Source organism: Purpureocillium takamizusanense, chromosome 1 (genome assembly GCF_022605165.1).
Source record: "Purpureocillium takamizusanense chromosome 1, complete sequence".
Lineage (NCBI taxonomy): Eukaryota > Fungi > Ascomycota > Sordariomycetes > Hypocreales > Ophiocordycipitaceae > Purpureocillium > Purpureocillium takamizusanense.
The window spans coordinates 4207088-4226233 of NC_063068.1; the positions used below are offsets into that span (position 1 = coordinate 4207088).

A 19146-nucleotide genomic window follows, 5' to 3' on the forward strand; every position below is an offset into this window, starting at 1 on the left:
CTCCTCTCCTTGGTATTGTTTGTGAGTCCCATCTCCTCAAGGTCCTTGCTCGTATCGACTGCCAGTCCTTTCCGAGAAGTAAAGGCCATAGTACCACGACCCGTATACATGATTTTGAGCCGGATGAGAATCAGCGCATTCGCATATGTCGGAACGTTCCGCTGTACAAGAGTACACATTTTCTTTATTTCTCTTTTTCTTCTCTTTTGTGCGTTGCCGCCATCTGGTGGCGTTGGTTGAGACGCGCCGATTGCCGCCGCGCCCTCTACTCAGGCGGTGATATGCAGCGAATCTCCCATGTTTAGGTCGATGAGCGGGTCCCCGTCGCTAACGTCGACCGAGAGACCACCGCCATTACCGCCGTCGTCGACATCGTCGTCCTCGCACGGCTCCTCGGTGGGAGCTGGCGGCGGCGGCGGCGGCGGGGCAGCCTGATCGGGGTGAAACGGCTCTGTCGGGAGCGGCTGGGCGACAACGGGGGCAGGTGGCGCATCAGGATGGAAGGGCTCCGTGGGCAGCGGTGGTGGCGGCGGCGGCGCCTGCTCGGCGGCCATCGTGGGCTTCATGTAGACGGTGATGTCGATGGTGGTGGTCGACGTGACGACGGCGACGGCGGCCGGGCAGCCCTCGGGGACGGACACGGCGCCGCCGCCGTTGAGGACGGCTGGCGGCGTGGGGGCGGCGGCGGCTGCTGCGTGCCTGGCACCCATCTACGACGGGGAGAACGTGTTGGTTTAGCATGCGCTCATCTTTTTTTGTCTTTTTGGCTTTTTTGTCTTGGCTGGTACCTGTCTGATGTAAAGGTTGCCATGCTTGGGCACGGCGTGGGCGGCGGCGGCGGCGGCGGCGGCGGCGAGGCCTGATGATGCCACGACAATGGTTGAGAATCGCATGTTTATATCGTGCCTTTCTGTCTGTGAACAGCGTAGGGCGAAAAGAAGAAGAAGAAAAACGCAAAGAGCGTGCGCGGTCCGGCTTGGCTTGACAGAATGATCAAGTCCAATTGTCTACCGCGGCGACGACGTCGAGCAGCAACCGCGGGTATATATACGATGATGCACTTACTACGAAGTTAGTAGATATCTACGCCATGGCGAGGGTTCCTCCCGACTCCCCGGGCGCTATTGAAGCAATGTCTGGCCGGCTGCAGAGAAGGGGCCTCTCCAAGGCAGTGGTCACAAGCAGTCGCCGCCAAAAAGGGAGCGCACCCTATAACTATATTGAAGGCGAAGGGGAACAGATAGTTGCCACCTACTTTGTTGTTCTTTGGGCAGTGCCAGTGGGTGAGTGTCTCGTGCCTGCCCCTTTGGGAGGGAGGAGCATCGTCAATATAGCAATCAATGGCAGGGCAGGCGCGGCCCCTGCTCAAGCTCAAGGGAGAAAGAGCGGGCATCTCTCCTTCACCCACCAGCCACCCACCCATCGTCTCTCATCACTCCACCAAAAAAAAAAGTCCACGACAGGCAAGGCAGAAAGAAAAAAAAAATTATGTCCTTCTTTTTCTTCATGCCAACCATTCCACCCTCCTCTCTCCCGCCCTCGTCGTCTACCACTGGGACTTGAAGCCAACACGGCTCGAGGGGCTCCTTCGGAGGGCTGCTGACTGACGGAGCCCCCATGGGATTCACCCCCTGCCCGCCCGTAGTATCGCATCCCCTTCAGGTCCCGACCTCGAACCCCATCGGCACAATGTGAGTTCAATTTGCTGTGCGTGCGCCCTCCCGGCGTACAAAGTACACGCGGCGATGATGGGTCACGGCGTGAGATGGCGCACCACGCGCGTCTCATACATACTTCGACAGGAACATAGCGGCGGCGCATGATTCGGCATGAATGTTCATACGTGGCGAGGCCAACGGAAATGCTCCGCGCAGACGACATCATCCGCCACAGACAGAGTTTTACGCCCTCTCTGTTGACCCCGGGTTTACTCAAGATTAACGCCTGCAGAGCCGGTTCATCTCCACCGCAACGCGGCCCCGGCCACGCGTGTAAGGGCCGAGGAGATCCCATGTCAACAAAGGGGGGCCGTTCCCGTAACTAACCACATCCCGCCGGTGCTTTGTCTATTCCAGCAAGGTTCGGTGCCATAGATAGCAACTGCGAAGTAGTAACGTAGTATGTAGCATGCATCGTCGACATGCCCGAGCCGCCGTCCCGCCTAAAAGGCTTGATCGAGTGGTATCATCATCATCATCGCAGGCGGGTGGCCAAGCATTCGCCCAGAATCGCTACCAAGTCACAACCTACACGTGCTTGGAGAGCCGGTGAGGGCTACCGGATCAGCCCGCTTCATCCTACCGCTGTCTACGAAGCATACGGGGTCACTCGCCCTTCTGTGTGCGTCGCAACTCGGGCGCAACTGTCAGCGACATACTGGCCCTGATATGTCCTAGGTCTTTTTTTCTTCAGTCGTGCGGCCAGATACAAGCCACGTACGAAGAAGACAATGAAATGTGTAGAATCCTTCCTCCGCTGGTGGCCTGTTTCCCGCATGTCCCAGGGAGAAGCCCGGTTGCTTACCATCGTGGGGCCGTCGGTATCTTTGGCCTCATGCTGCCCCTTGGCGTCCAAGGACTTAGCTGTTGCAGCAAATTTAAAGTGGTGAGAGGGAAAAGGCAAGAGACGGCAGGGATTGGTTGCAAAGAGACACCGTCATCACCAAGCTCTGGAGCTATAAAATCCCGGCTCACCGCGCCCTTCTCTCGTTAAATATTCGTCCATCTCCAGCAAAGACTTCAGCTTCCTTTAAACCTAACAGTCAACTCTTCAAAGCAAACCCCTCCGAGCCTACCTCTTTCAACAATGAAGGCCTCCGCCACCAGCATCATCGCCATCTTGGCCGGCATGGCCATGGCTTACCCATCGTCGGCGTCGGCGTCGGCGTCGGCCCCCTCGCCAAAGTTGAACGACCCTCTGGAGGGCCCTTTTTGCGAAAAGGACCTCGACTGCGGAGGATGTATTCTCAACACCTACACGAACAAGTATCATTGCTCGCGATGCCTGCAGAACCCCACCCTCTTCATCGGGGCCCAGGATCGCGACAAGAAGCGCTGCTTCACGGATCCAGTCCGCGATAATGAGGCGGCCGAAAGAGTAAGAAAAGTCATCCCGTCTACATACGTATCTCCCAAACGAACAAACCGGGGGAAAAAATGTAAAGTTGTGGTGGAAGGGCTTGCTAACGCGTTGCCCTTTGGTTTTCCTCGCGCACAGTACTTGGCCAAGGTAAGCCAGCCGCATCATCCTGAGCGTACAGTTCAGATCAAGACCCCAAAGGAATCTCTCTTACTAACGTTGCGGGTGTATTACTGTAGCTCACCGAAGAAGTAAGTCGCATCCAAGCCGTTGTGGCTATTTGCCGACTCATACTACGGTACTGCCAGAAGCTAACAGATTCTCCCCATCTATATAGGCAAAGAAGGTAGCAAAGACCGCCGCCTAGCCAGTGTAGCTGGGTGGTCGGCGCTCAAGCGTCCCTACGCTGAGACCCGTCTTTTTCTACTCCTCCTTCAGAGGGGGGGAAGGGGGCTGGATGATGGTCGGCTGGGGTATGGACACGGTCGCTACTACAACTGCAAAGAGAATTCAAGCCATCGTCAGCCCCTTCATCGATACTACTGCGCCTCGCCGACAGTGACTGGGTTCCGTAAAGACAATGGGAGCCCCGACACCCTCGTGCCGGGTGTTGCTCAAGCAAATACTCGCTTCATTCCGCATCGAGAAAACTATAACGACTTAAGGCCGGCCTGCTCGTCTTCCCGGCGGTGCGCCGGCGGGCATAGGCTTGGCTATACATATGCGTGCGACGGGCGGTAGACGCCCGATCGCGGGTATTGATCCTATCAAATCGCGTGCAAACATGGAGAGGCTGCTTCCGGTGCCCCCTTGACCGGCCCAAGCGTGAACCCGTTTGAGGGGCCAAGCTGATGCCGAAACAGTGGAACCCCTCCTTCCGTCCATTGGAAATGCCAAATGAATAACAGCAGTGGCGTTTTGGCATGTGCTTCCAAAACAAGAGTGTGGTGAATGGTCTTTGAAACAACACCGGCCCGGACGTGTCGAATACGACAGCGAAGGCTGCCGCGCGGGGCCAGCCATTCAACGCCAGTCCTTGATCGGCGGCCATGACATCGTCTCGGCTACCAGGCGGGCTGCATGCCGACACACGGGTCGGCAACAAGCGACATGTGCATGGACTTTAGCCAAGCACATAACGGGCCATGATGCGTTGGTCATATTCGTAGCAACCTCTGGAGGCGAGTCGGGGTGGCTATTCGCGGAGCAAAGTCGACGAGGTCAATCGCATTGACTGTGGCCCTGCCCTGAGCGACGAGAAAAGAATCGTTGCTATCGTGGATCGCAGCCAGGAGGCCAAACATGCGAGACCCTCAAGCCCGTGTGGATGCTGCATCGTGGGCAAGCCAAATGGAGGCAGGGTCTGCCGAGAGCAACATCCGTCTAGAGACTGCGCTAGGTGAGGCTGCTGCTGATGATTGTGAAACCCGGCGGAGGATTAAAACGTCCTCGACCTCCCCCGGTTTCAGTCTTCCCAAATAGTCTCCAAGTCGATATCGCCGCGTCGCTCGGCACCGCAAACGCTCCATCGCTTGCGCTTGTCTCTCGAGCCGTAGCTCATGGTCCGCCCGCGCACAGGGACATCCGAACTGCTGCTGCCGCCGCCGCCGCCGCCGTTGCGCCCCTTGGACGAGGACGAATCGGAGGAGTCGCTGCCCTCGGCTGCATCTGCGGCCGCCTTCAACTGTGCCATCCGCTCAGCTTCCAGGGCGGCTTCCTCCGCGTCCGGCGAGTCGGGAATGGTCTCGAGGCTGGATATGCTCGGGCTCCTTGACCGCGCGGATGTCGGCGTAGAGGGCACAGACGAGAAGCCCCCACCGTACGGCGCGAACGCATCGTATGCACGAAAAGATGATGCGGAAGAATTGGAAGAAGGTGTGGAGGGCAGGAGCAAGAGGGAGCTCGTGCTAGGAGGGGCAAGGCTGCGCAGTGGCGATGCTGGGCGCAGACGATTCATGGAGTTGATGGAAGTGCTCAAGGTCGGCGAGGTGCTTCTCTCGCCGGGCGTGGACCGTCGATCCGCGTCCAGGACCGAGGTTCGGATCGGGGACGTCGGCGGGAACGCCTCGTCGACAGGTTTCCGCGGCGCACGGGTGCGACTGGGAGAACCCGACGGGCTAGCGGGCCGCAACTGCGGCGAGTAGAGGATGCGGCCGGAGCCGCTGACACCAGGCATGGACTGCGTGCGCGACATGGGTACGGCAAGGCTGGCGACGGATCGTGAGCGGCCATGAGAGCCGGAGAGCGGAGAGGCGGTCCGAGGGCGATATGGCAGCGAGGCAACGTTGGCAGTGCCCCATGAAGACGCGCTGGGCGACGAGGGACACGGGTCCGTGCTGCGGCGCACGGTTGGTGGCTTCCGGGTCGCGTCGAGGTCGAGCCTTGGTATGACGGCACTTGCATTGCCGAGGCGCAGTGAAGGAACCGGGGAGGACTTGAACTCCTCCATTCGCTCCGTCTCAGGAACGGGCTCCATGGCGCCGGGCGTATGCTGCGACAGGCATGTAGTGGTAAATGCAATGGGCGTGAGAGTCTGTGGCTGAATGAGCAGCGCAGCACGGGCAGGTAGGATTGGCGGGGAGGGGCGGCCGAGCGTTAATCAAGAGTTGAAAAGTGGCGATGAAGTCGGTCCCGCGGACGGGAAAGCTTGACGTGGTGAGGACAAGGTCGACCGATGGTGGATGAGGAGGCGGCGGCTGGTGCTTCAGGTGTCGCAAACTGATGGTCCGTCGACTGCCGTAAAGCGGGATCTGGAACAGGGTGTATCGAGGCACGTCGATCCGTCGCAGGAGCAGTAGCAGTAGCAGTAGCAGCGAGGGCAGTAGAGCAGAATGGGCCGGGAGCTAAAAGTTGCGTAGGTCCGGAGCAGTCGAGGAGGCTGTTGCGACACTGCGCACGTCGCCCGAGATGCGAGGTGACGCGGGCGAGGACACAGAAAGAGAGCGTGAGAGGTGCTCCGTGCGTTTGGACGGCGGGGAGCACGTAGACGACGAGGACGAGGATGAGTAGTAGTAAATAAAGGTTGCAGTGGATGAGTGGAGGGCCAACGAAAGTGAAAAAAATAAATGTGCGAGTTGAGTTGGTGAGACAATAAACTCTGGTCGCTCGAGTCAGACGGCCGGTGCCTGCATTCCAGACGATTCAGACCAGCTGGGGCGGCGGGGAAGAGCTCAGTGCATGCAGCGAGACGGCAAGCGCAAAAACAAAGTTGTTGCTTCTTTGCTGGGGGGGCGCAGGGAATGATGCCGATGCTGGTGCCCGCTGGCTCGATGTTGTTCTTTTTGTGGCCGGTTACGTGCGGGACGGGACGGACGTGAGTGAGTGAGAGCAGCAGAAGCCGTCGTCGGCAGCGTGTGCAGTCAGTCGTGATGCTTTGTTCTGGTGGCGGGCGCTCGGTACTTTTGGGGGGACGAGACGGACGCCACACACACCGCCTGCGCCTGCGACGTCGATGGAACCACCCACAGCAGGTCGGCACGCTCTTCTGTCTCCAAGCTCGGCCCAGACACGGGAGGGCGCGGCGGGGGCGTCTTTGACACCCGGCGTCAGGCGTCGAGCGTCGAGTGTCGAGCGTCGAGCGTCGAGCGTCGGCCAAAGGGCGGGAGGGCACGCACACAAGGGCGCGAGCGGCCCTTTGCGTTTGGTTGCCGGAGACGTCGCCGTCGACGCGACGTTGAATCGTCGATGTCGTTGCCGATGGACGGGGCCGCCGAGGGCGAGGGCGAGGGCGAGAGGGGCGGGCGATGTGAGGAGGAGAGGGGCCGAAAGGCGCGGGCGGCTATCGGTGGGCGGAGGTGATAAAAAGGGACGTGGTGGTGGTTGTTGCGGTGGGGAGGGAGGGGGAAGAAGAGTAAAAGACAAAGGACGAGCACACGGAGACGGAGACGGAGAGCGTCTAGTAGGTCTCGGGCGGGCGGGCGTGCAGCAGAATATAAGGAATTTAATCCACAGGCTGCCGCTGCTGCTGCTGCTGCTGCCACTGTGCTGTAGCTGCTGTCGATGTCGCTGTCTCGTCAAAGATGTGGGTGCATGTGCGTACAGTATGTGGGTGTTGGAGACTTTTTGAGCGCCAACGCACCGCACCTACTGTGCTGGCCTGTCGAATCTTTGGGCTAACCGTGCAAGCCGTGCAGGCAGCGCTGCTGCATGTTCAGCGTAAAGATAGGCACTCCTCCATCCCATCAGCAGCAACCTTCCAGGTTGGTTAGTACCTGGTGCCTTAATACCACCTACTATAGCCAGCAGCCCAGCACAGTGACCGACCCAACGACCCGACCAGTGAGCGCTGAAGCCGCCGTGGCCACGCGCCCATCCCGCGGCAGAGGCGCACTGACGCCCGTGGGACCGTACAGTGGTGTAGGTGGACGGGGTGCCATGCCCCAGAGAGGGCGGGATGGTGGATGCTGGAGGCTCCACCTGCAGTGGGGGGAGCCCCCCAAATCCACTCCACTCCCACCGTGTCAGTGCCGGCGCGGACCCTCAGCAGAACCCTGGGTGCGTCAAACTACTGCAGTAACTACGAGGTAACTTACCTGGGTAGTATGGACGTTATGTCGGCGAGTTTTCTGTTCGGGCCCCCCCACTACCTTAGTAGTATGTGCCATTGGGCCGTGGCGCTCGCACGCGCGCGGGGGAGGCCCTCCATCCATATGGCAGTTCATGTTGGGCCCCCAGACTGGCTTCGCTGGCAGTGCGTGTTTGCACCACTAATAGGTAACCGCCAGCAGATGACTGACCACTGGAAGCACCCGACTGTGCTCCTGGCAGCAGCAAGGCCGCCCCCACCAACATTCAATACCTGTAGTACTACCGTATTAGTACTGTAGGTAGGCCCAGGTACCAGGCCGCCCGCCCCCCCCCCCCCCTCTGGTGCTGCTCGCTCAGTTGAGGCGACAGCACGGGCAGAGCCACCAGATCCTGTGATCACCAGCATCTCACTCAAGCAATGCGGGCCGGCTGGCGGGGGGGGACCCGCCACGCGCTCGACACAGAACCCATCCATGGATCCAACCGTGGCGCCCGCTCCACTTGATCATCATCATCATCCAGCACACCCCCCCGGCTCCCTGGCACCAATCAGTCACTCGAGGTGCCCGTCAGAGTCCGTCACCTCCAACCTCGACCCGGCCACTCACCATCGTCGGCGCCTCGCTCGTGCCTCACTCACTCACCACTCGTCACCTGCCCGCGCCCACCCTTTTTCTGTCTTGAAGGGAATCCGCTCCAATGCTCTCTCACCCTCAATCTCCCTCTCTCGCCCTCTGTCCGGCGCCGCCCAACAAGAAGTCGTCCTGGCTCCACGCGACTGGTTTCACCAATACAAGTCCGCCTCATCCATGCGCCACGCTGCGATTCATTCCGTTTGCCTCTGCATAGCGGTACAAACGCCCAAGCCTCCTCCGTGTCAATCTCCCGGGTCATCAAGCTCGCTTGTTTAACCCACTCGCTCAATGCCGTCCTCCTCATGTAAGAATGATGAGAGAGCGCTGCTTCGCCTCCCAGTGCTGCTCGGTCTTCATTTCCTCAAACTGGTGCTCTCATACGTATGACGGAAACTCCTGCGCCGTACTTCACTCAAATTACGCACTTAAAACAAGGGCATCATGTACTTCATATCTTCGTCCATGGAAGTTGCCACTACATCAGCAGCTCACAGAGCTCATCTCCGTCGTTGCCAACTCTCATCTGGCCTGCCACGTTTGGCTTCACTGCCTCATAAAATCACTGTCAACGGACGCAGACAGACTTACTCTCATGATTCATGATGCCTTCATCGGCCTCTATAAATCCAGTCGGCGACAGCCTGCCCACGCTCTTCCCCAGCTACTCGCTATACGACATCTCACCCTCTCGCTCACTCACAACATCATACCGCACTCTTGACCTTTCCGTTGCCGTAGCATCCAACCGTAGTCAAATTCTCCCAACGTAGACAGCCAGGATGATTGTCCAAGGACCCCTTTGACGTCTTTCGCCATGATCCCACGCCGGAAAACCTCAAAGAGTGCTTCCGACAGGGTGGTCACGTAAGCTGGTTCGACAACGACCGACAGATGTACGCCGTCGAAGACGCCGTGGTTCAATACTATAATGCCAGGGTCCATTCTGACAATGCCCAGATGGACTTGTGGAAGGCCATGGTGGAAGTCTTCATGGAGCACGACGCCGTCGTCGAATGGTGCTCGGACGAGGAGAGCAAGCGCAGCGTGCCCCCCAGCGACAGGCTCTGGCTCCGTCAGCTTGTTCACTCCGAGCTCAACGAGCTGGGATACGGCCCAAAGTTTGCGGGCGACTTGTGAGCGCCCGGCAGCAAATGGGTTTGTCATGTAGCCGTAGAATTGGGACTGTTACATGCAGCCCGAGTTTCAACGCGCCAAGATAACGAGTCTCTGTCTCCTTCATAATGTGCACACGAGCACGTCACGAGTTCAATCCTGCTCTTGGAAGTCGAGAATTGCCAGCCCTCTATACCGTGCGGCGTGCAAACGAAGACCGGAAGTCGTGGTTCATCGTTGTTCGTTACCTGTGATTCGGTTTGCAGTGACTCAACTCCGTGTGTTCTCCTCGAAGCTGTGCAGCTACAGCAACCGCTCCACCATTCACCAGCACGGCGCTGCGTCATTGAACCTGAACAGGATCACACAGGCCGTTGACAAACTCAACTCTTAGATTCTTCCTCTTCTCCCAACCCTCTCTGCCTTCTTTTCAGGGACAAGCCAGGGCTACCAGCTCGCACTAACAACTCTCGGGCAGGTATCTATGCCATAGAGAATTTCTATCTGACCCTACTCGCGGTCCCAGATTTAGGCTCACCAGAGAAACTTACTTATCTTGCTCGTTTGTGCTTCCCTTTCAATCGGGCCGTTTCAAGACCGCGCCATCGACCATGTCGGGCTCCCTCGGGGGCGGAAAGGACTCCAAAGAGCCCTCCATCATCATCGGCATCGATTTTGGAACAACGTAAGTCGCGAGACTACAAACTCCTCAGGCTTGTCTTAATTCGCCTGCTACAGCTACTCCGGCGTCGCGTGGACCGATTCGGAAGACTGCCAGAACATTCGCGTCATCTCAACTTGGTCCACGCATCTCAGGAACTGCTCCAACACGGAGAAAGTCCCAACGGCGCTATCGTACAATGAGAATGGCCAGGTCGAGGCATGGGGCTACGATGCCTTACGACAAGCTCAGGAGGTTCGATGGTTCAAGCTACTGCTTCTGGAAGAGAAAGATGTTCCCAGCTATGTCCGCCGCTCAGCCCACTTTCGCGAGGCCCGTGAGTATCAATACGAGCAGAACCAGGAACCCATTGACATGGTCGCTGCTTTCTTGAGGCGTCTGTGGGAGCACAGTCTGAGTCTAATCATCAGGGAACTTGGCAACGACTCAGTTGAGAGGTCCAAATTTCACATCGTCATCACCGTTCCTGCGATATGGCAACCATACGCTCAGGAAAGAATGAGACAGGCCGCTCAAAAGGCTGGTTTGCTCACAAAGCGTGAGTGCGGAGACACTCAGCTGAGTCTTCTCTCGGAGCCGGAGGCCGCAGCGCTGGCGGTCGTCTCTCGCCTCTCCAAGAAGTCCACGGTCGAGGCAAGTGACAGACAGATTGAGCCTGTCCGTGCTATGTCTTGCAATGCCTTGCTGACACAAGGTCCAGGTCGGAGATACTTTGGTCGTTTGTGATGCAGGAGGCGGCACAGCGGTACATGGCCTGCGCAACTCTGCCCCTTCGGCCACCATCACCTAGGCTGACGAATGTGAGCAGGATCTCATCAGCTATGTGGTACAGAGCGTCACACCATTTGAGGTGCAAGAATGCGTCAAGGGTGCAGGTATGTGTTCACCATGAGTCCGTGCCTCAAAGCCCGTCTGATATCCAGTCAGGGGATTTATGCGGCGGCACTTTCGTGGACGAGGAGTTCCTCAACCTGATGCAGGAACGATTGGGCCAAAAGGTCTTCGGACAATTCAGCAAGCGTGAGACGCGCAAGTTTCTCAACGACAATTGGGAGCACAATATCAAGCCTCAATTCGATTGCAAGCAACGGTCCTGGCTGGTCGAGGACCTTCCCGCGGCGTGTCGGGCCCCGGGTCGGGGTCAGAAAAGAACCAAAGAAATTGAGCTCAGCTCGTCAGTACCCCATTGCTATCGTAAAAGCCGATATATTCTATCATCTTCTGACGCAGGGCTCGCAGGGATGCAGTCACGCAAGTGTTTGAACCGGTTGTCGAGAAAAACGAGATACTACTGCGGGAGCAGTTGGCGGCAATCAAAGCGAAATACGAGGAGGCGGCCAAGGCAAGCTCTCCAATTTTACAGTTTCGATCAGCATTATAGCGAGCTGCTGCTGACTTGAAGAAGCATGTCGTTCTCGTCGGCGGCTTCGGCCGCAGCCCATATCTACATGATCGCCTCAAGACGTGGATTCCAAGCTCTACCTGTATTCACCAGCCGATGGGCCATGAGCCGTGAGTCTACAGATTGTGACAATCATACACAGCCTACTAATACGAATCCCTAGCTGGACCGCTATATGCCAGGGAGCAGTCATGCACGGCCGCACCCTACGTGGCCTGCTTCATCCTCCCCCCGTGGCGGTGAAAGCAAGGGTGGCGCGGGCCAGCTATGGTACTTCCTGCAATGAAGAGTGGAACATCTTGGCTCACTCTTTGCAAGATAGATACTGGTGCAAATTTCTTCTCCGCTATTCCGCACAAAATCAGATGGATTGGTTCATCCTGGAGGTACGGTACTCATGGCTTCCCCGAGCCACATGCATATGATGCGGCAACTCACGATCCCTCAGGGACAATGCCTCGATGAAGACATGAAGATCACCCGCAGATATAATCGAAAATATGAACACGATTCTAGGCAGACAACAGTTAAGACTCCCAGTGAAGACTTTTTCTTCACATCTGCCACGCCGCCTCCCAGCCGCCAACACGACGAGCGAATCAAGACCTTATGCACCGTTACTTGGAATGAGTTGGTATTGATAAGCGATCTTCCCACACAGACAAACAGGAAGGGGTTGACTTATCATATCTTGGAATATGATATTGCGATGACGTACTCTGGTGGTATCGCGGAATTTGCGGTCATCTACGAGGGAAATCGCGTCGCCAGCCACAGTGTGCTCATCGAGTACCACTGAATGGGCATTGACTGGACAGCAAGGCGCACAAATTGCGTACTCCAGGCTCTCTGGAGAGCCATGGTCTTTTTTTTTTTTTTTTGGAGAGGCCAGAGGAGAGGCTAGAGGGAATGGTCTGGAAGTGGGAGATTTCTGCGAAGGACGACGGATCCCGCCATTCTGAGGGGAACACACGAGTGCAGACGTTTAGCAGAGACCAAAAAGTGATAAAGATCATTCTTATTATTCTGTCGATTGTCGTCATCATCAGAGTCATCACTGTTCAGACGTTCCCGACCTTGACGTCTTCCTGCCGTATGGGCAACTCGTCAAGCAGCCCCTCAGGTCCTCCTTCAGTTGCACCCACCATGCCGTTCGTTCCGTTACTGCTCCCTTTGTGGCGATACACCCGCACGGTATTGTCCTGCCCTGAGCTCGCCATCGTTTCGCCGTGCACGTCGACCCAGAAGCAAGTTCCCTTGTGCCCCGGCACGCGTTGTAGGATATCCTTAGTCTTGACGTCCCATAGGACAATATCGCCATCCTCGCTTGCCGACGCTATAAACGGCTCACCGTCAAGCACGGCGAAGCAGCCGCCGATGGCAAATTTCTCGTTACGATGCCCTTGGTACGTCTTCTTGACAGTACCGGCCACGTAGTCCCAGAGGCGTATGCAATTGTCCAGATTGAAGGCCAGGACGAAGCGGCCATTCGGGGAGAAGCAGACGTTCGTCACGGCGGGGTTGTCTTCATGGACGAGGGTCCGCAGGCACTGGCCGGTGGAAGTGTCCCAGACTCGGCTGTAGCTTATCAGCATCGAGAGGCAACGCGATTTTGCATATCAAAAACGTACATCAAGCCATCCGTCGAACAACTCACGACCAGCGTTCCGTCGCGGCAAAAGTCGATGCCGCTCACAGGATCGCTATGAGCCGGCAAACTCCTCATAAGCCGCCCGGCCCGCACGTCCCACAGGAAGACTGCCTCGTCATAAGATCCGCTGGCAAGAATGTTCCCTTTCGGTGAAAACGCCAAGCAGTGTATGTAGTTGTGGTGGCCCCGCAAAGCGGCGATTTCTTGGCCTGCCCTTGACTTGCGGGTTGTCGTTTTGGGCCGGCCGGTTACGCGATCCCATAGCCGAATGGCCTTGTCGTCGGAGCCACTAGCTAGAGTGTTGCTGTCGGGGGTCCAAGCGAGGCAGCTGACACCAGCCATGTGCCCGACTAGAGTGTCCATGTGTGCGCCGGTCGCGGCATCCCAAATTTTGAGTGTCGCGTCAGCGGACGCCGAGGCGATGAAGCGGCCATTGGGCGATATCCGCACTTGGGAGACGGGCTGCGTATGGCCGTGTAGGACGAGCTTGGGCCGGTAATCTGGTCGGAGAGGTTCTTGCGGCGGCGTGGGCGCCTGTCTCGGCCTCGGGGAGTATGATTCGGAGCGGGTGCGGTCCGAGGTGCTGGGGGAGGGGGAGCGGCGGCGGGAGTGGGATCTGGTGCGTGACTGAGGTGCGGATTCTGAGCGCGTCCGAGAGCTGGAGCTGGATCGTGATCTTGGGCGGCGTCGTGAGCGAGAGCGGGAGGGTGATGGCGATCGCGAGGGCCGATGGCGCGAAGAAGCATATTCGTTGCCGTTGGCCACTTCATGGTCCGTGGAGCTCCTCCGGCGGGTTATGGGATGTTGGCGACTTGACCCGTCGTCGCCTTCGGGCGACCCCGAACGCCGCAAGGAGTCTTCATCGGTCCTCCTACGCTTGAGTGGGGGCGTCTTGGCCGCCAACTCGTCACGGCTGCTGGAGTCCATGCCTGGTTTGAAGTCGTTGAACCACGAGGCTGAGAGAGGTTGCGAGGGATTGAGGTTGGCGCGAGGCTGCCGGGGAGAATTATGGGCCTGGTGGTGACGCGCCATTGGCTAGGAGGCACAATGGACGCAAGGGGAGCGATACACCACCTCGAATCGACACACAAAAAGTCGGCAGGAGGGACCGTGACGCGCTTTCCCGTGACATTCGGGTCAACTTGTGCTCGTGTGGGGCTGAGCATTGTGGCGCAAGCTGCGGCTGACAGACAGCTCTGGAGGTGCCACTCGTTCACCCGAGCTTGTCCAGCTCATTGGCAACCTTCAAGCACGGCCAGCCAGTGAGTTGAGTGGCTGCTCCAGCGCGTAGCCGTCGCGAAGCACCTTTTGACTCGTCCTGGGACGCGAATATCATCGACAGGCAAGGAAAGCACATGCATTGGTTGCATACATACATACAGTACGTACCTCAGCCGCGCGCTCGTGCTCGTGGTCAAGGCTTGCTCAATACGTGCCATTGCTGCTTCGCCGTTGTGCTTTCGTCTCTCAGCCCCGGCACATGGGCTCGCGACATCTGCCGTGGCTGCAGCGAGGCGTCGTTGGTCCAGGCCAGCCCTGGGAAGCCGAGCACGCCTGCGGCGCGCGCACATGTTCGATAGTCGAAGCCAATATCGCGACATGGACGCCAGCTGCGGCGAGGCTGCCAAAGTGGCAGACCGAGAGGCTGAAGAGTTCTTGACTTGGAACTCATGTACAGGATACATACACCCTTTGCCGACACCTACGTTGCACGGGGTGTGTCTCAGATCCCGCTGGCGACAGATCAGACTCTTTCTTGACTCTGATGGTGCCACGATGCTAACAATGGGCGACACCTTGCCCTCGCATTGAAGAGGAATCAAACAAGCACGACTTGATCAATGCACAGGTCCTGCCAAGCTCCAGGACGGTTGGGTCAAAATTGAGTTTAACTATGCGCATGAGTTCAGGAGTTCAAAGGCTTGACCAAGGTGCAACTGGGATCTTCGTATGTTTTGCTTGGCTGTTCCGACGTGGTTTGGCTGTTTCCGACGTACTTTGGCTGTTTCCGACGGCGTGACCGAGAAAAGACCTTTTCCATATCTGCAGCACATTATGGCCGCGTGCCCTCTACAGTATTCGCGAGGCCAGGACAATCGTAGGCATTTGTGTCCAAGCCAAGCCAGAAGTGTCGACACAATTGACCAGCGCCCGGCCCGCTTTGCCCGCCACTGACTGGGCTGCCCGCCAACACGGCAGAGGATACGTTGTCGATGCAGAAGACGGCAGCAAACGATGCGCCCGTGCTGAACGGCGTGGGCCTGACGTACAGCCATGTTTGCTGCTTGTTAGCTTCCCTGGTTGGCCGAGAGCACGCAAGATGCCCGGGCGGGTGTGGCTAGTAATTGTGTGGGTGCTTGCTGGAGGGGCGGATAGGGCCGGATTTGCACGGGGCTCCACTCCATGCATGAATGATAGGGCTGGCTGGCCGAGCATTTCCCCCCTTGTTGCGCCGAGGACTTCCTTCAAGTTAGTGCGTGCACAGTAAAGTACGGTCCGGCACGAAAGAAACGGTTCCAGTGTCTAAGGTAATGGCTCGCGTTTCTCTCGGCGTTGGGGTTTGCTGCCATACTGGGGCTCGCTGGGTCGGCAGAATCAAGCGATGGAGTCACGGGACGGGACTGCCCACGATGGACGGGGTGGGCCTGCTTGCACGGTCACATCGTGCTTTATGCGCCTCCTGCGCCGTCATAACCGGCGCTGCCGTTCAGTGGGCGGGCGGCCAGCGGCGCAAACAATGGATGGCGCCAGATGGGGGGGGGACGCAATCTGCCTTGCCCAAGGCAGGACCATAAATAAGTAAGAGAGGGTGGGCGACGATGCTGCCACCGCCCGACAGGTTTCGTGGCTAATACAGGGCGCGAGCGGCTGATGCCAGGCGGCGTCGACACTTGTTGATTGCGCTCTTCCCCAAGCGCCTGACGACATAGCGTCAATTTTCCGTGGCGTCGAGTCGGAGTCACGCTCTCGCGTCGCGACCCCCGGCTGATGGCTTGCGGTGCTGGGCCCTTAATATTGGCATGGCTGGCGAGGTTACTTTCGGTGCCGCTGGTGACATTGCCCTGACCAACCGATGCCCGGAAAGCGTGGAAGGGGCGACGAAAAGTCATACGTACTAGTTAATATACGAAGTACGTGCCTGGGTTGCGTTGCCAGACTTGAACTTTCTCTCTTCGCTTTGCGCTTGGTCGCTCAGTGCACAGAAATTCCCCTCATAGGCTCAGGGGTCATGCCGTCGGGCATTTCGCCATCTGGCTTAGCCCGGGGGTTCGCGCGCCATGCATGCAGTGGTGTCGGCGGCCAACTTCCAAGGCAGTGAATGACTGGAATGGCGGCTGCCCCAGGGCAGTGCAGTCGAGCCCATCCCCGTCCAGACCAAACGGACTCTCAGCCGCCGGGCAGCCATCACACGTCCCTACTAGTAGAAGCTACCAAGTACCTACTAACTGGGGCGGCGCCGCGCCTGCTACGGGATGGGGCTTTTTGGGCTGCGCCAGGCTGGGGAGCTGGCTGAAGAGAACCCAAGAGCTCCAGTCAGTGCCCGTAGGGAGGCAACTTAGGTACTTCGTTCACACCAACCTGGAAGGCGCTATGCGGGACCTCGCATCCTGCACTAATTGGCCGCGACGGCGCCAGAGGAGGACTCGGTCGGGGCCCACCAATCGCGGCCGCCCATTCCTGCAGATGCAATTTGCTTTCCCCTGGCGGGGCCCCACCCGACCGCGCTCTCGATCCCGTCATCAACAGGCACACATCTCAGAACGGCAAGCTGGCATGGCTGGGCCCCAGCGCCGCAGGATGGAAGTCGCCTGTGACTGGGCTTGCGTTGGCTAGGAAGGAGGGAGCAGGGGTCGAGCTCCAGCGGTACGGTACGTACCAGCTCCGCCCCGCCCTCCACCCACCCACCTGCACGCACCACGCCGCCGTCGATGCCCACTTCGACGATGGCACGATGGATGGCAGGCACGTTCGTTCGCCCCGATGGCCGCGTGCCTGCCTGCCATGCCATCCTGCCCTGCCCTGCCCTGCCCTGTACCTTGCCCTCCTCCCCTGGAGATAATCGGGGGGTGTGAAGGTAAGCAGGCAGGTAGATTGGAACGTAGTCCGGCTCGGTTCCTTCCCCTCTCGTCCACGGTACTTCTTCACCGGGACCACCACTTCGAGGCGTGCGGCTCTTTTCCCTCTTCCCTCCCCTTCTCTCCCACCCGTTTAAACTTAAACTTGTCTCGTTCATTCTTTACAAAGGCTCCTCGCCAACCACACTCTTTTGTACAACGCTCAAGTCGCTCTTTCCCAGCCGTCAAGTCACTGTTGAAGCCGCTCCTCACCAGCAGCAAACAACATCTACCTCCTTCATCAACCAGTCAAGATGCGCTTCACCCTTGCAGCCTTCGTGGCCATGGCCGCCACTGCCTTCGCGCAAAGTCCGGATTTTAATCCCATCTCCAAGCCGCTCAAGAACGAGGCTCTCGAGGCTGGCACGGTCTACACGATCGAGTGGCAGGCCCCGGTCCGCACCGCCGCCAAGTATGCCAAATCCAAGGTCAACATTCATCTCATCGGCGGCGCTACTCAGAACACTCAGGTTCGCCTCGAGCCCATCGCCAGTGAGTTCAGCCTATACCTTGATGTTTTCATGTTTGCAACGCGCGACTGACGTTTCCGTAGCTGGTATCGACAACTCTGCTCTCCGTTATGAGTGGAATATTGACCCTAACCTCGGCGATAAGGCCGTCTATGGCCTGGTCATTGAGGTTCAGGGTGAAACCTCCGTCTTCCAGTACTCCAACCCGTTCACTATTAAGGGCAATGGTGGCAAGGCCTCCGGCAGTGGCTCCGTTACTCTGACGACCTCGCACGGCACCAAGACGATCACGCTGTCCTCGACCAGCGTTCCCAGCTCCACCACCACCTCGCAGGCTCACCACAACACCACCACGTCGACTACTATCCGCAAGACCACCACGACGTTCCCCAGCAACTCGACGACGCTGACCACCAAGCCCGCCAGCTCGACTGGCCCCGTCGTCATCACCAGCACCGCCGTCGTCAACCCTTCCAAGACGACTGCCGCGCCGACGGTGCCCACTGCCGCCGCCTCTTTCGTGGGCGCCGGCTCTCTCAGTGTCGTTGCTGGTCTCTTTGTTGCCCTCCTGGCCATGTAAGGGTTTCCTTTCAGTCAGAGGTTGGGCGGGTTTCTGCTCTGATTTACTCTTCACGACGGAATAATATTCAGCACGTTTGGGAGTCCAGCTCTGGGGCGTCCTGGTCAGGGTCCGCTTCAAGGTAATGCACATGGCTTGTTCGCGGGAATGGGTTGGAAAGGGCTCCGGATTGTACTACTAGATTACATGTTGGACAGGCGTGCCGCCATCCTTCCCCGCAAGTCGGGCTCTCATTGCGACGCCGACACTGCGGTGCGGCGTCACCGATAATAGAGGGTCACGCACGGCCCATGCTACTTGAGTGAGGAAGACAGCTCCCACGCTGCTACCGGCCCACTGGTGATGAATACGTTTGGTGTTTATTTTGAGGGCCCTCTGGTCGGTATGAAACAAGGTACCTACCTCTGCGCGTTGGAATGTGAGACAGGGCGGGGCTGCGTCGAGACTTCGACAGCTCGGTCAAATTGTAAGACAAGAATGTCGTGGAGCCGAACCTTGGGTGTGGCGCACCCACGCGGCGGGACCAAAGGCAACGATGAAGTTCGTGTAGGATCGTGTCGCAAAGTTTCGTGTCGTCGTGTCGCAACGTCACGACACGAAACTTTGCGACGGCCAAGCCGGATCGCGGCTGTCAACACCATGAAGTGCCTTCGGGCCGTATCATCGCGGTGAGCGAATAATTCAAACAAAAAAAACCGGCGCTCTCACGTGGCCGTCGTCAGACTTCCCCCATGCAGACGACATTTGTCTCGGATGACGTCGAGGGGCATGCAGGCAAGCAGGTCTCGCTCGCCAACCGCCAGCCAGAACGGGGGGTTGGTTTGTGCTCCAGGAGTGAAGAAGCTCGCGACCCACGCATGGTGGGGAGACAAGGAGCGTGGGGAGCCGATGCG

At 58.3% G+C, this 19146-nt stretch overlaps 7 protein-coding genes across 7 annotated transcripts; 4 read left to right on the forward strand and 3 right to left on the reverse strand.

Annotated features, from left to right (window-relative positions):
- Nucleotides 1–61: 61 nt before the first annotated feature.
- Nucleotides 62–1060, reverse strand: JDV02_001301 (uncharacterized protein). The gene is made up of 2 exons (XM_047982218.1): nucleotides 789–1060; nucleotides 62–710 (listed from the first exon to the last, which is right to left on the reverse strand). The coding sequence occupies exons 1-2, from the start codon at nucleotides 891–893 to the stop codon at nucleotides 270–272; spliced, it is 546 nt and encodes a 181-aa protein (XP_047838180.1). The 5' UTR covers nucleotides 894–1060; the 3' UTR covers nucleotides 62–269.
- Nucleotides 1061–2759: 1699 nt separating this feature from the next.
- On the forward strand, nucleotides 2760–3445 carry JDV02_001302 (uncharacterized protein; the record flags this gene model as incomplete). Its single annotated transcript, XM_047982219.1, has 4 exons — nucleotides 2760–3096; nucleotides 3217–3228; nucleotides 3318–3329; nucleotides 3416–3445. The coding sequence occupies exons 1-4, from the start codon at nucleotides 2806–2808 to the stop codon at nucleotides 3443–3445; spliced, it is 345 nt and encodes a 114-aa protein (XP_047838181.1). The 5' UTR covers nucleotides 2760–2805.
- A 1098-nt stretch (nucleotides 3446–4543) lies between these two features.
- Nucleotides 4544–5554, reverse strand: JDV02_001303 (uncharacterized protein; the record flags this gene model as incomplete). The annotated part of the gene is made up of 1 exon (XM_047982220.1): nucleotides 4544–5554. The coding sequence occupies one exon, from the start codon at nucleotides 5552–5554 to the stop codon at nucleotides 4544–4546; it is 1011 nt and encodes a 336-aa protein (XP_047838182.1).
- Nucleotides 5555–9131: 3577 nt separating this feature from the next.
- Nucleotides 9132–9377, forward strand: JDV02_001304 (uncharacterized protein; the record flags this gene model as incomplete). Its single annotated transcript, XM_047982221.1, has 1 exon — nucleotides 9132–9377. One exon carries the CDS (start codon nucleotides 9132–9134, stop codon nucleotides 9375–9377), a length of 246 nt encoding a protein of 81 aa, XP_047838183.1.
- A 587-nt stretch (nucleotides 9378–9964) lies between these two features.
- Nucleotides 9965–11416, forward strand: JDV02_001305 (uncharacterized protein; the record flags this gene model as incomplete). The annotated part of the gene is made up of 6 exons (XM_047982222.1): nucleotides 9965–10038; nucleotides 10092–10692; nucleotides 10736–10780; nucleotides 10844–10910; nucleotides 10963–11209; nucleotides 11275–11416. 6 exons carry the CDS (start codon nucleotides 9965–9967, stop codon nucleotides 11414–11416), a joined length of 1176 nt encoding a protein of 391 aa, XP_047838184.1.
- A 1024-nt stretch (nucleotides 11417–12440) lies between these two features.
- Nucleotides 12441–14120, reverse strand: SWD3 (WD domain protein; the record flags this gene model as incomplete). The annotated part of the gene is made up of 2 exons (XM_047982223.1): nucleotides 12441–13015; nucleotides 13069–14120. 2 exons carry the CDS (start codon nucleotides 14118–14120, stop codon nucleotides 12499–12501), a joined length of 1569 nt encoding a protein of 522 aa, XP_047838185.1. The 3' UTR covers nucleotides 12441–12498.
- A 3337-nt stretch (nucleotides 14121–17457) lies between these two features.
- Nucleotides 17458–18253, forward strand: JDV02_001307 (uncharacterized protein; the record flags this gene model as incomplete). The annotated part of the gene is made up of 2 exons (XM_047982224.1): nucleotides 17458–17695; nucleotides 17757–18253. The coding sequence occupies 2 exons, from the start codon at nucleotides 17458–17460 to the stop codon at nucleotides 18251–18253; spliced, it is 735 nt and encodes a 244-aa protein (XP_047838186.1).
- Between the last annotated feature and the right edge of the window lie 893 nt (nucleotides 18254–19146).

Bases quoted from the DNA above. Each gene is read 5' to 3' on its own strand.
- JDV02_001301 (XM_047982218.1), bottom strand. From the start codon at position 893: ATGCGATTCTCAACCATTGTCGTGGCATCATCAGGCCTCGCCGCCGCC. The intron at 711-788 runs GTACCAGCCAAG...TCCCCGTCGTAG, and splicing joins GCAACCTTTACATCAGACAG to ATGGGTGCCAGGCACGCAGC.